This window comes from Orcinus orca, chromosome 5, assembly GCF_937001465.1.
Source record: "Orcinus orca chromosome 5, mOrcOrc1.1, whole genome shotgun sequence".
NCBI classification, from domain to species: Eukaryota; Metazoa; Chordata; class Mammalia; order Artiodactyla; family Delphinidae; genus Orcinus; species Orcinus orca.
In genome coordinates, this window is record NC_064563.1 from 77,818,898 (window position 1) to 77,833,169 (window position 14,272).

General features: G+C 50.1%; 1 protein-coding gene across 1 annotated transcript in view; it reads left to right on the forward strand.

The window, feature by feature from the left end:
- The first annotated feature begins 5,191 nt into the window (after nt 1-5,191).
- The window catches only part of MUC4 (mucin 4, cell surface associated), a 47,796-nt gene continuing 38,715 nt past the window's right edge, over nt 5,192-14,272 (forward strand). The window contains exon 1 of the mRNA XM_049710085.1: nt 5,192-5,273. Coding sequence (XP_049566042.1) covers nt 5,192-5,273 — 82 coding nt within the window. The remainder of the gene's footprint in view (nt 5,274-14,272) is intronic.

Consider the following 14,272-nt stretch of genomic DNA (forward strand, 5'->3'; position numbering starts at 1 on the left):
GATGATGTTTTTCTCCTCTCTAGTTTTAAATATTTTCCATATCTGCTATCGTGAGAATGTATTACTTTCATAAGGGGAAAACAACAGCGATGGTAAACTTTATTTGAAAAAACTCTTTAAGGCCTGGGCTGGGCTCTCTGTCAGAACCCTGTGTTGGAAGTCTCTGCTGGCCGCCCTGTCTGAGAGGGCAGGAGGCCTCATCATGACAGCCCTTACTGAGCATTGCTTGTGGACAGAGGTTTAGGCTAGAGGCGGGTCTGACTGGGGTTCTAGGAGTGCACAAGACAACCTAATAACCATGGGAGGAAGAGCGCAGAGCAGAATGAACACTGGAACCATGGGTGCAAGCCCGCATCTGCCGCTGAACAACCGTGTGACTTGGGACACTCCCTTTTCTGTGGGCCGGCACCTCTTCCATGGCAGAATGAGCAGTGTGGACTCCATGATTGCCAAGGTTCTTCTGGTTCTAAAATTATGTTCAGACTCTTTTTTTCTTTCAGAATTTGAGAAGGGAAGCCTACCCGTAGGTCACAGATAGTGAATCTGAGCTCCTAGGTGCTGGCTTTTTGACTGAGCACTGTTGCTAACTTCCAGGACTGAGTTTTCTTCTCCTTCAAGTTGAGTGAATGGATAAATTTAGACTCCTGGGCCTCAAGTCTACGCCTTCACCCCTGCCCAGGCACTCAGCACGGAGCCTCCTTCTTGGGTACCCCAGGCCTGGAAGGTGTTGCTTGGGGAGGCATTAGTCCCCCTCCGCCGCAGAGGGAAAATGAGAAATGAACTAACTGGTGTGAGAACGCAGGGCACTTTTAGAGAAAGGGCCTTGAAGTCCAATCCTGGGAGAATTACAGAGGCCTTTGTGTGGCCCAAACACCAGGGCCCTGGCTTCCACCATGGCCTGGGAGCCAAGATCTCACGAGCAGAGCTTGCCCTTTGTCACCTCGGCTCCCTCATCCACAGTGGCCTGACACCAACACATAGCACACTCCCGTGGCGGGTCCAGCCACGGGGGAGCCCCCGCCCCAACCGGCATCAATCCCATTGGTCTGTATCTTTTGCAGCCTGGGAATCTTGCCCTCGCAAGCAGATCTCCCCCTCCTCTGTGTAGCAGGAGCCACGCCCACCAAGACCATAACCACCACCCCCTCCCCTTGCTGGACTGTTGAGTAGAGAGCAGTGGTCAGAGAACTTGGAGTTGTGCAGATTTGGGTTTGAAACCCAGCTCAGATGGTCAGTCTTTATATCGTAAAATGGTCATCCTCTTTTAAGTGAGTGTCTCAGGTTGGGTCCTGCTGGAAGCAAACGCTGAGATGGAGTGAAATGGAAAAGTTTATTGGGAATAACACCTGTGAAAGGAAAAGGCAGGAGGCAGGATTGGGCGGGAGCCAGCACAGCTGACAAAGCCACGAAGTCCCTACAGGTGCTGTGGGATTCTCTGGGGCGCAGACTGCCTCTTAAAGGAATCCTGTGGGACTGGAACTAGCCAAGTCCTTGCACCACTGCCTTGCTCAGTCATTGACCTGAGGGTCACCATGAGAAGGGAGTGCTCCTGGCTTGAAAGTTGAGGTGCACCTGAAGGAGCTGACAGCTGGCGCTACCAACTAACCACTCTCCTTGCAGCCAACAGTGTATCCATTCTTAAAGGCGTATCTCTGCGTCTACCTTGGGAAAATAACCGTTCAGCATATAAGCCCCCACCAGCAGAGGATAAGCGCTCAGGGCATGTTAATTCCATTCTTTGGCTTTGGAGCCAGGCAGACCTAGGCTTGAATTCCAGCTTTGCGACTTCCCCGTGTGACCTGGGCAGGAGTGATTCAGGACAGTTAGCATTCCCCAGTTGCACCTGATCACACAACCCGGACCGTGACTCAGTCATGATGAGAGTGCGTGTTCATTTCCCTGAACGTCAGTTTTCTCAGATGTGAGGTGGGGATGGTGATGTGTACCTTGCAGGGTTACGGGGACATACACAGGGCCTGGCACTCTAGTTCAAGTCTTAAGATTGAATGAATCAGGATGAATACATATCTGACTTCCTGCCCCATCTCAATCTAAGTGTTTTAAGGCTGGCCAGGAGTAACTTTATTAGCAGCATGAGGGTCTATCAGGGCATAAATTATATGGAGGTAAGCAATTTTAACCCCATCCCAAGATGAGAGTCTCCCACTTTGGGTAGCCTAGGAGAGAAGTCTCCGTTAAAGATCTTGACACGCTGCCCAGAACCCAGGCTGAGTCTATTCAAGCCACATCTGTATCTTCCTTCCACGTGGAAATGTCATAATCTTATCCTTGCTCCAATTTACTGATACCCCAAGTCAAGACTGAACTCTCTGGCCCCCCATGGAATATCAACCTCAATTTGGTTTCAGATTCTTGCCCCCGAGAACGCCCAGCAGTCTGCAGGTCTAGGAGGTCTCCATCAGACAGACCTCTGGGAATCTACTCATCTTTTCCCTTCTCACTCACCCCTCTCTGTCCCCATCAGACGCCTCGGGAGGGGAGAAGGAAGGACAAACAGATAAAGAGGGGCATTTGTCATAGAGACCCAGAAGCACACCAACCCTGGAAAATGGGCAAGCCAAGAGGTAGCTGGACTCAAAGGGAAATGGGAAGGGAACTGGAGGCAGGCAGGAAGAAGATGAATTAGATTCACACGTGCCAACATCCTAAAACCCAAAAGGGACGCAAGAAAGACCTCAGTATGCAAATGAGCCTGGAATTCTTCTCCAGACTCCTCTTCATGCCCTGCTTCCCTCACTTGTTTCTACCTTCAGGGTTGGTGTCAGGATGAAACGAGAGGCCAAGTGCCCTCTACAGGTGTCTTCACAACTATAAAGCACTTTTACATGTTTGAGCTCATTTTATTTTCACAACCTTTTGGGTAGGTGTTATTTGACAAAGACTTTTGTTTGACTGAACTTTAGTCAGGCTCCTAAACTTCCTTCTAGGCCCGTCTGTGCACTTCCCTGTAAAATCCGGTTTTAGCAAGAGCCCTGCCAAGTCAGTTTAGCAAGAGTGTCCCATCCTCAATATCTGGAACTCTCAATGTCTGATCAGGCGCTTCATCCTCCTCCATCCCTCCAAGGTGATGTCTGATCACCCTGGCCTGTCTTCGGCCAAAAGTCCTGTTAGGTTGGTTTAGCCAGAATCCGCTCACCCCTGATGTTTTTTCTTAGTAATTTTCTATCCACTGACCCTTACCCTGCTTCTTGGCTATAAATTCCCACTTGCTTATGCTATATTTGGAGTTGAGCCTGGGTCTATACTGAGGTCCCTTTTCTCACATTGCAAGAGTCCTGAATAAAATCTGTTTTTATGCTTTAACTACCCGTCCAGCTCTGTTTTTTCTTTGACATATTATCCTTATTTTATAGATGAGGAAAATAAGTCTCAAAGAGGCTGTGACTTGCCTTGGGTGGCAGAGCTGGGATTCAAGTTCAGGTATCCTGAGCCCAGTTGGAGTCTTGGCCACCACAGTAGCTTCTGGAGAACACTCTGCGCCTCCAGTGTCCCTTGCATTGGAAAGTGGGAGGTTTGCTGTGCTAGGTCGACAAGATGTCCAACTCTTACTTTGGTCTAACCTGGAATGCTTTTTTCTCTTCTAAATAGGAAACTGTAGTCCAGTAAATGTCACCAAACGAAACACATAGCAAGTTAATAGAAAGAACTCATGAGCAGGAACTGACACAGAAAAACTGATTAAGAGACCAGGTTGGCCTTGGCGTCTATGTACATTTTTTCCAGTGATATCTTCCTCGTATCCTGTCCCACTGCTCTATGCTTAAAATTCTTTACCCTTATGGGTTTCCTTCTCCTGGGAAAGAATGGGATCAATGGATCCATACAGAGGTGGGACTGTTGGGGGGACCATGCTACTTCTCTGAAGTAGTTGCACTATAACTGGAAAGTCCAGCCTTTGGGCTTTGGCTGTAATTGGGATTTCAGCTTCAGAAAGCAAGTAGCCGACAAGGTGGTGGAGCCTTCCTGGTCCTCTGAGACGGCGCCACAGTGTAGCCATCCACTCGTCTTTGGATGTCTCCAGGTTTCTGCCTGGGAACGTAGAAATGCCGATTCCTCATCCTAGGCTGTGCAGTGAGAGCCTGAGCTCCCTGCCTGGGGACCAGTCACTCCACAGACCCCACACTCAGGGAATGAAGTCTGGAGAAACCAGGGAAGTAGGGGTTCACACCGTGGCAAAGGGTGGGGGAACATCGCTGTTGCTGTCCTTTGCAGAACTATACCGGCTACCTTCTTTCCCCTTCAAACTCTGCCTGACACGCTCAGTTTGGCGTTCCTGTCCCTTCTTGGTTATGCTTGTGAGTCCCAAGAAGTCAAAATGGGGTGCACTGGTCTCCAAGGTCTCCAGGAGCAGCCCCTACTTCCTCATGGGCTCACAATTCCTTCTCCCCAGGTTCTACTCTCTACCACACTACCCAGCCCAGATCTCTCAAGCAGCTTTCCCAGGTTGCCTTGGGCTTTCTGGACCCTGGTTCTGCTGCGTCCTGTCCTGGAAAGACGAAATTCACCATTTGGTGAGGGTCTACCCTGTGCCTAGCACTGAGCAGATATTCCGAGCCCAGTCCTCCATCCCACAAGTAGCATACGGGGTGGGGGGGTATTTCTGATTCCCACCTCTCACCCCACATTGTTCCCCCCACTTGCCATATTTCTTAGGGTCTCCTCAAGTTTCACTCTCCTATTCATACAGCCCCAAACTCACTCCCTCTTAGCCCCTCTCTTCCCCATTCTGCCCTGCCCTTCCTCCTGAAATGACCCGGCTGCTCCCGCTGTGGCAGTCCGAAACGCCGGCAAGAAAGGGGCAGCCCAGGACACCAGGCAGGACGGGGGGCCCTCATTTCCGTGTGTCGTGGTTTCTATTCCCCTACATGCCCCTCCCATCCCTCCCCCTACTTGGCCCAGGCTGACTAGGAACAGAGCAGCCTGTTTATATTTTTTATTTTTTCCTGGTGGGGGAAGGGGGTGGAGATTGAGGAAAGGAAAGATGGGTCAAGGATGATTGGCAGGGGCCCCACCTTCTTTTGTCCGCTTCCCCTGGTACTCTGGCCCCTCAGGGAAATACACCTGTTTAAGGCCAGCAGCCAGTGGGGACAGGTTCACCTCTGCTACTTGCACTACCACTTCTGTGCTGAGGAGCTTTCCCAGGGGAGCGTGAAGGACTCTCTCTGGAGCCATGAGGGGTGTCCACTGCAGGAGGGTCCCCTGGGTGTTCCTGAGCTGCTTGTGTTCCTGCATCCTTGGGCCAGTGCTCCTGGGTAAGTGATGCATCTGGGGCAGCATTCTGGGGACAGGGTGGCTGACGTCGCCGATCCCATCCGAGGAGCTGCGGTCTGTCATGGGTAGAGAGACAGAGAGGTAGAGAGAGGTGAATGGATAGAGATGGGACAATATAGGGGAGAGAGAGGGAGAACGCTAAAGAGACCGAGGAAGGAGGATGTAGAGACAGAGAGAAGCAGGGAGATGGGGGAGTGTCCTGGTTTGGGGAAACTCACTGGGGGAACCAGGGCTTATTTTGTGGAAAGAGACAGGTAGGCAGAACTGTAGAAAAAGGGAGAGAGAGTTGAGAAGGAATGACACAGAAAAACAGGAAAGCTGGATAACACCCAGAAGAAAAACTTGCAGAAAGATATAGAGTCAGAGGAAAAGACAGGTGAGAAACAGATGAATCAAAGCAAAGTAGATCCAGAGAGAGGAGGGAATCGGAGGAGACAGGCAGGATAGAAAGGAAGGACCAGGGGAGAAAAGAAGCGACTGGCTTGGAGAAAAAAGGCAGGACAAAAGGGCAGCTGAGACGGGCAGCTGAGACAGGCAGTTGGCTTCTTGCCTCTGAACTTGGGTTTAAAAGCTTCCTCTTGGGCTAATGCCCCCAGGGCAGGGCTCATAGCCCTGGCGTTGGCCTTGGTCTCCTCTACACCCTGCCTGCCCGCCTCTATCTGGAGCTGCAACTAGAGCTGGAACTAAGGCCTTTTGGGGAAGCTCCCCCTGGGTCCCCTGTCCCTTCCTCACTACCTTCCAAGCTGCCCCCCTGGCCCCAGGGCCAGGTTTCATTCTGTATTTCTGGGTGTCTGAGTCTTCTGAAAGTTTCTGGGGCCAGGAGACGGTGAGGGGTCAGGAGCCCAAACCAAAGATATAATCACAGCTCCCTCCCCTCCTCAGCAGGCCCGGGGAAGCCTTCACCCAAGGAATCATTTCTCACACAGTGGGTCAGAGGAACACATTCTCTTACAGATAGTAAGAGGCACAATGCCAAGGATGTGGAAGATTCCACCTTCCTTGAAATGTTTAAGGGCTTGGCTAAGACCAAACGGAACGCCCACCATCTACACCACCCTCACACCCAAAGCCCCTCATCCTCCCTACTCATCACACAGTGAGGAAACAGAGGCCGGAAGGAGCCTTCGGAACCTTCTGTTGCCAGCCCCACAGGGTCTGTTCCTGGGGGTAAACTAAGTGGTGTCTGTAGGAGTCATGACCATGGGCAATGGGGAGAAGGGGGCTTGGATTTAGGAACCTTGGGTCCAGTCTTGGCTCTGCTGCTAAGTGATCTGGTCCCATTACCAGGTCCTATTGTATCTCTCTCCAGGCCTCCGTTCCCCTATGGAAAAAGGATGGCATGGCCCCTGGATTGCTAAGTTCTTAACGGGCAAGGACTGGGGTGGGAGTGGGCAGGGGAAGGCAGGTGGGGAGCAATGGGGTGTGGGCGAGAGGAGGACCTTGAAGTTGGAAGGGAGTCCCCACGATGGCTCTGAAGCCGCGCAGGGTGCCCTGGAACCGAGTCCTGTGCATTGCGAAAGGGCACAGGATGGAGCAGGGTCAGGAAAGGAGGGGGAGTGGGATGGGAGGTGGTGCCGCAGGCCTGTGATTGAGCATCCAGAGGACCTTGGAGGGAAAGTAGTCTCTGCTGGACAGGCAGTGGGTGCCCCACGTCTGCCGGGGTGGGGAGTTCTGGGAAAGTGGGAACTGGTCTGTCCCATTCCCTTGGCTCCCTGAAGGGGACTCACGAGTGACCTGCCTATATTTGAACCCAGGGTCTGCTTCCACGTTGCTGCCAGCACCCTCACCCAGGCCTGGGTCATCCTTGGAGCAGGTGTCTGAGCCTTCACCCCAGGTTGAAGGGAGAAACCCTGGGGTTTCCATGAAGGTGCTGTAGTGTAAGGGCTTCCTTAGGAAAAAGCCCCGGATCCTGAAGGGGAAAGGGGAAGAGAAGGGTGGACAGAGGTGGACTGGACAGGGAGCCAGAGGAGACTTGGTTCCTACAGGTGGCTCCCGGCAGGAATGGCCTAGAAGGAAGCCTGGCAACCCTGATTCCACGCCCTCTGTCAAGAAAATGCGGTAAAATAAGCCTCAGTCTCCCATACTATCAGTGGCCCAGTAACCGAGGGGCCACTGCCCTGCACAGCCACTGGGAGGTGATGGGACTGTAGCAAGTGCAGGACGGTGGAGATGCACGGCCACAGAGGGCCCCAGGGAGGGCTCTCCTGCTTCCCTTCTCTCCGAGAACCTCTAATCTGTCTGTTGGTTTAGGGGAGGCCCACCCAACTTGCCACCAATGGCACCCAAGCCCTCCACAGGCTGTCTGCCCCCCACCCCAGGAAACCCTCCCTGGGCTTGTGGGCTTCCAAAAGGAGAAAGTCCCTGAACAGGAAAATCAATCAAATTTAAGTCAATGGCTTGCAAAATGTATGGCAAAAAGCAGGAAGTTCAAACCAGGAGACCCCATGTCAAAATTGCCTCTTACCAGCCCAGAATTTGTGAGAGAAAAAACTTTAACTTGGTGTCTTCATTGGCAAAATTAGTGAAGTGGAAAGAAGCTATTTCACAGGGTTGTGGTGAAGATTAAATAAAGTAATATCTAGTACAAAGTAGAAGATCCATGATATCTTGTTTGACGGACCCCTGCATGTTATCTTTTAAATTTTATTTTATTTTACAATGTATTAAACTATAGTTGATTTACAATATTGTGTTAGTTTCAGGTGTACACCTTCAGATTCTTTTCCATTATAGGTTATTACAAGATATTGAATACAGCTTCATGTGCCATACAGTAGATCCTTATATATCTATTTTATGTACAGTAGTGCGTATCTATTAACCCCATACTCCTAATTTATCCCTGCCCCTCCTTTCCCCTTTGGTAACCATAAGTTTGTTTTCTACATCTGTGAGTCTATTTCTATCTTGTATACAGATCCATTTGTATTATTTTTTAGATCCCGCATATAAGTGACATCCTATGATATTTGTCTTTCTCTGCCTGACTTACTTCACTTAGTATGATGCTGTCTAGATACATTCATGTTGCTGCAAATGGCAATATTTTGGGACCACTGCATTTCAGAGCTGGGAAGCTGGGGCAGGAGGATGATGGAGGCAGAGTGGAGAGGGCACCTCTGTTGGCTCGGGGGCATTCCCATTCATCCAAGGATCTTTGAGCTCTAAAAAGCCACCCCCGATCTTCCTGTGGGTTTGCAAGTGTCTGCTCGGTTTATTCAGAATGTGGCATCTTGCATGAACTGATGCCAGCTCCACCGTGGGGCAGAGGCCCCACTCCCTGACATCGCGGATGCACGCTTCCTTGTGTGGCAATCTCCTCCACACCCTCGGTTTCTGGGCTCCGGAGGCAGAGGCTGTCCTGGCAGGGTTTGACACACCAGTGATTTACGTCTCCATTGCCAGGAGAGGCCAAGAAGCGGTCGGCCTTTTACGTGCTCAAACAAGCAGTTTGCTACCGTGTCTGTTCTCTGGTTTCGTGGTGCTGCTGAATGCTTCAGAGATGCAGCCACCCAGCCACCTCTCCCAAGGCCAGGACCGAGGACTTTCCAGCCATCTCTCCTCCTACTTCCAACCTTTCACCTTCCACCAGGCTGAATTCATGGCAACAAATACTTAGTCACTGTTGTGTCCCTGTCCCCAGCACAGCACTGAAGAGTTCAGTTGAAATGGACTCAATTTGTTGGCATTTCATAGAGGTTTAAATACTCAACATTTTCCATGAGACTCCAAAGCAGCCCCAGGAACTGGGCGTCTGTGTTTGCACATGAGGCCTCCACAGTCGTGGCCAGGCTCCTACGGAGGGTGCTGGCTTTGCGGTAGGCAGCTCGGTTCTCCTAGTGTGCATTTTTAAGGTCTGCAAATACATCTCCGCTCTATACAGATGTCCCCGACTAAAATTGCAGTTGGAGTTTGACAGTGGGTTTGGAGGAATTCAGAACAGGAAAGAGTGTGGAGTTATTCATTCACTTGCTGAATTTCCACTCATGCCAAATGCTCTGGACACAAGGATGACGAAGTCATGGTTCCAGCCTCCCAAGCTTGTGTGAGGCCGCACAGCCTGTAAATAGGGAAGCTGGGCCTAGAAGGCAGGTCCCCTGACTCCTCGGTCACTGCATTTGCATTGTGGTACACAAGCTCTATAATCCAGCCCTGCTCATTGGTGGAGGATGAACAGAAGCACCCACACCTCGTGCTGAGATATTCGTTCGTTCGTTCATTCATTCATTCATTCATTCATACATTTGTTAGTTAAACAACTATTTAAGGAGTGTCTCCTATGCGCCTGACATTGTTCTAGGCAGTGCTGTGTGAACACAGTGAAGAATGGAACAGATGGGGCCCAGCCTCCTGGAGCTAAGACCTAGTATGCAGAGAGACATGAAATAATTACAGAAAAATTCCCAACTGCAAATGTGGTGTTATGTTGAACAAGTATTATGATGAGAGTAAAATAGGGAAACTTCATTTGGATTAGTAAGTCCACCAAGGCCTCTCTGAGGAAGTGCCGGACACGTGAGCTGAGACCTGAAGGTTAAGTAGTAAGTGAGGTGGAAATTGGTGGGGTTGGGGAGAGTAGTGGGGGGGGGCAGTGGAGGAGGGAAAGGGAGCATGAACCAGGCAGGGGAAGATGTGCAGAGTAAGGAAAGAGCTTGACCCTTTGGAGGACTTGAAAGAGGTAGACAGGTCCAGATGATGTAGGGCCTTGTAAGCCGTGGAATGGATTGTGGATTTTAAGGAACTAAAATGAGCAGACAGTAAGGGGTTTTAGGTAAAGGAGGGATGTGATCAGATCTGAACTTTGGAATGGTTGCTCTGGACACCATGGAGGGAAATGGATTGGAAGGGGGCAAGGGTGAAACCAAAACTAGTTAGGAGCTGGCTGCGGGAGTCCAGGCAGAAGGTGCTATGATGGCCTAGGGGTAGCAGTGGAGATCTGGGAAGGGCGTGGATAACAGTAAAAACAGCAGCAAACAGAGCTTCTGCCATAATAAGGACGTAGTCACAAGGATTGCTGCCCTTGTCAGGCAGCAATCTGGCATCTCAGGACCTTGTAAAGACCAAGATAACAGGCAGTGCAGAGTGCCCTTTATTGAGCTTAGGAACTGAGCTAAGCATTTTACATACATTACCCCGTTGGTATTACTATTATCTACCATCATCCCACTTTTATAGATAAGGACCTCAAGCCTCAGAGAGGTCAAGTAACTTGCCCAAGTCAAACAGTGAATGTTGGTCAGTTCGACTCTGGAAACAACAGTCACTTTTTTTTGAAATTGATGTATGGTTGATGTATAATGTTGTGTTAGTTTCTGGTATACAGCAAAGTGATTCAGTTATATGTATTGATATATACATATATATTATTTTTCATATTCTTCTCCATTATGGTTTATTTTAAGATATTGAATATGGTTCCCTGTGCTAGACAGTAGGACCCTGTTGTTTATCTATTTTACATGTAGTGGTGTATATCTGTTAATCCCAAATTCCTAATTTATCCCTCCCGCTTCCCCTTCAGTAACCATGAGTTTGTTTTCTATCTATGTCTGTGAGTCTGTGGAACCCACACTCTTAAGCACTCTGTGGCCTTGTCTCCATTGACTTGTCCCTGTCGGTCTCAGAAAGGACCTTGTTAGGGGGCGTCAGCAGTACCACGTCTGTCTGGAATCACAGCTAAAATAACCAAACAAACGCCAAATCATAATAGTTACTGCCGTATCATCTTCCCGCTTCATTCCCTACTCCCCTAAGTCAGAGACCAGCTGACCTATGTTCTGAGGGAACCGGGGTATCGGAAAATTCACTGACGTCTTTACAGCTTTCTCAAGCCTCCCTTCTTTTCCTCATTAGTAAATGGAGCAATCTCCTAGAGCTGACTGCAAAAAAAATTAGGTCAATAACATCAAAGAAAATTGGATTCCCATTTGGCTTCAAAGCAAGAACTTTATCTCTCCTTCGCAACTGTACCCACTGAAGTCACACCCCAAACAATGCCTATTCTTCACCTTGGATATCACCACAGGTTATTTGACCTAATGTCTGGTGTAGCAGACATTAGGTGTAGCAGCACTAAGGTTGCCCTGGTGATAACCCCAGAAACTCTGGAACCAAGTCAAGAAGCGTCACAACCTAGCTCTTACCGTCTGCTCAGCACAGCTCCAACTTTCCTTTTCCTCGATGCCCTCCTTGCCTCAGAAGTCCCATCTCCAGCTTCCAATATCTTGGTTTCGGAGCTTGTCTCTCCCTGGCCCCAGTCGAGGCAGGCCCACCCTCCTAGCCAAGGGTGGCCCTCAGGAGTTTGGCTACCTTTTGCCACAGCAGTGTTCACACTGCCCAGGCTGCAGCCGTCGTGTTGGTCTCCTGACCCCGGGACCACTGTGACAGTCACAGGAGAAATTGATACCATTTCACCCTCTCTCAGCTAAAGGGACCAAAGACTAGGGGATGGGAACACATGAATTCATTCATTCAGCGGATGTCTATGAAGTAATTCCCATATGCCAGCCATCGTTCTAGGTGCTGGAGATATCTTGAGATCAGTTATCCTAAGGGCATTTTGAGTTAGCATCTTTCCTCATCATGAATTCTAGGAACAATGGAGGAAAGATACCCAGCAGACACAACAGTGGTCACAGTTTCTGCTTCCTCTAACAGCAGGAACACAAACACAGCCACCAGCTCCATTGTCACCTGTCACAGTTCCTATAGCAGGGGCTCCAACAGCCATCACATCCATTACCTAACACCCACCCATCATCCCTGAGGGACAGCTCTGGGAAGTCTCCAGCTCCCAAATCCTGACCACAGAGGGGCAGAAGCCTGAAATCACCCACAGCCCAGGAACCTTTCAGAAATTTCAGCCTTTGGTCACCAAGAATGTCTGAGAGGATGACAGTCTTCATCCTTGATCCTGGGAAGTGCAGACCCAGCTCTCTGTGAGCAGCAGTTTCTACACCCTCCTTCCTCCTCTGTGGGAGGGGCTGAGGCTGCATCCCGTTGAAGATGGGGGGCTACGCCGATTCTGAGGCTGACACACATACAAATGGCCCTGGTCTCCCGGCATAGCATGGCAAGGAGGGTGGTTCTGCCCCTTTCCTCCAACTTCTTCACAATTTTCAGGGCACCTGCCACCCACCTGTGAGTCAACTTTCTCTTCAAGGTGAATCTTGCCGTTGGGTGGTTTCCTTGGCTCTATGCTGCCCTAGGCACAGCCCAGTGAAGAGCCCCACAGATCAGGAAATAACAGCAGCAAAGTGAAACTTTGTGGGTGAAATGGCATATGGGTTCCTCACCTCCAGTTCCAAGAATAACTCAAGACAAACAGACCAGGCACGAAGAAGAAGCCTCTGGCCACAATGCACGTCAGCAAGACACAGGCTTTGTTTTGTTTTCTCCTCAGGGAGTGACGTCACCACTATGTGGGAACGCTATCTCCCACTATCTCACCACTTCTGCCACCACTCCTTCACCTGAGTCAACAACACACCCGTCACCGCCTCATACCTCTGGAGTCACCAGAGGGCCACACAGGAGAAATGAGGCCTGTCAGCACCATCACGCTGGCCGTCCCCGCAGCCCTGAGAGCACAGGGGCAAGAGCTGGCCATCTCCCACCGGACACAGTTCAAGGGGAGAAGAATAACGGCCTTGCGGGGAGACCTCTGACTGCAGTGGTAGCAGAGAAATCCATGGAGGGTTCCAGGACTCCGAGTGAGGAATGCTCCACCTCAGTGCCAGCTCTGATGTCCTCACTGTCCTTAGATGCAGGTTCCTCCTCTGGAAGAACTTCTTTAAAACTATCCATTTTAGGTGACATGTGTCTTCTGACAGCAGTCTTATCACTGCAAGAGGTCAACAGCCGTCACAACTCACTCCAACATCATCACAGACAAGGGGACACCAAGAAAATTGGCAGAAACCTCCTGGTGTCACTTGCCCCTGAAAATGTGTCAGACTTGTTCCCAGGCTCAGACCACTGCACGTGGCAGGCCAAGAGCTCAGGCAGGTCAGTCACCGTCCCTTACTTTATCTCTCCTGAGGTAGCGTTTGAAGAGCTCAAATTGTGGAGAGGCCATGCACTTGGTGACAGCCCCACAGCTGAGCCCTGTCCCTCACAAGGTATGCAATGTTGGGCAAGTGACTTAGCCTCTCCAAGTCTCAGTTTCCTCATCTGTGAAATGGGGGTACTGTTAACTAAGAGAAGCTATAAAGCACTCCGCAAATATGTGGTATCAAAATTGTTATTATTTATAGAGTGAAAATATGCCTGATGAGAGAAGTATGAAATAAACTCCTATTCCCAATGGTGTGGGTCAGTTAATCGCAAGTCAGTTGACACTCAAGAACTTGATGTGGAGACAGTATCTCCACAGAAACTGCCAACAGGGTAGAAATGCCTGGGTAAGAGGGATTCCTTATTACAGAAACCATTCTGCAGTGCAGACAGAGCCACTGACAAGACTCTCAAACACTCTTCTCAGCCACAACCAGAGGAAGGTCAGCCAGCACCAAGTGGCCTCCCTCTGAGGACCCTGGTTTCCTTGTCAGTAGTGAGAGGATGACAGGACCAATTCCAGCCACCAGTCTCCATGGCCCTGATAAAACAATGAGACCCTGCCCTCAGGATCCAAGCAGCTGCCTTCTAGGGCAGGCAATCCAGGTGTTTTCTAAAGCGATCCCTGGTACGGAGGCGATAGTAGAAATTCCCCTTCCTGGTCCCCATAGCTGAAGATCAGCCCAGCAGTGGTGTGATGGAAGCTAAGAGTCAGGGTGGGAAATGGAGGAATCAGGAAGAGCAGTTAAGAGGTGGCTGCAAGAGTTAATGAGGATAACACAGCAAAGTGAACAGGAGACAGTGTGGGAGAAATACAGTAATTTGGAGGAATAATAGTTGGTCCCAAACTCTGTTGCTGGCAACAAGGAAGAGGAAGGAATCAAAGATGACTCAGGGATTTCTGGCCTGAATATCTGAATATCTT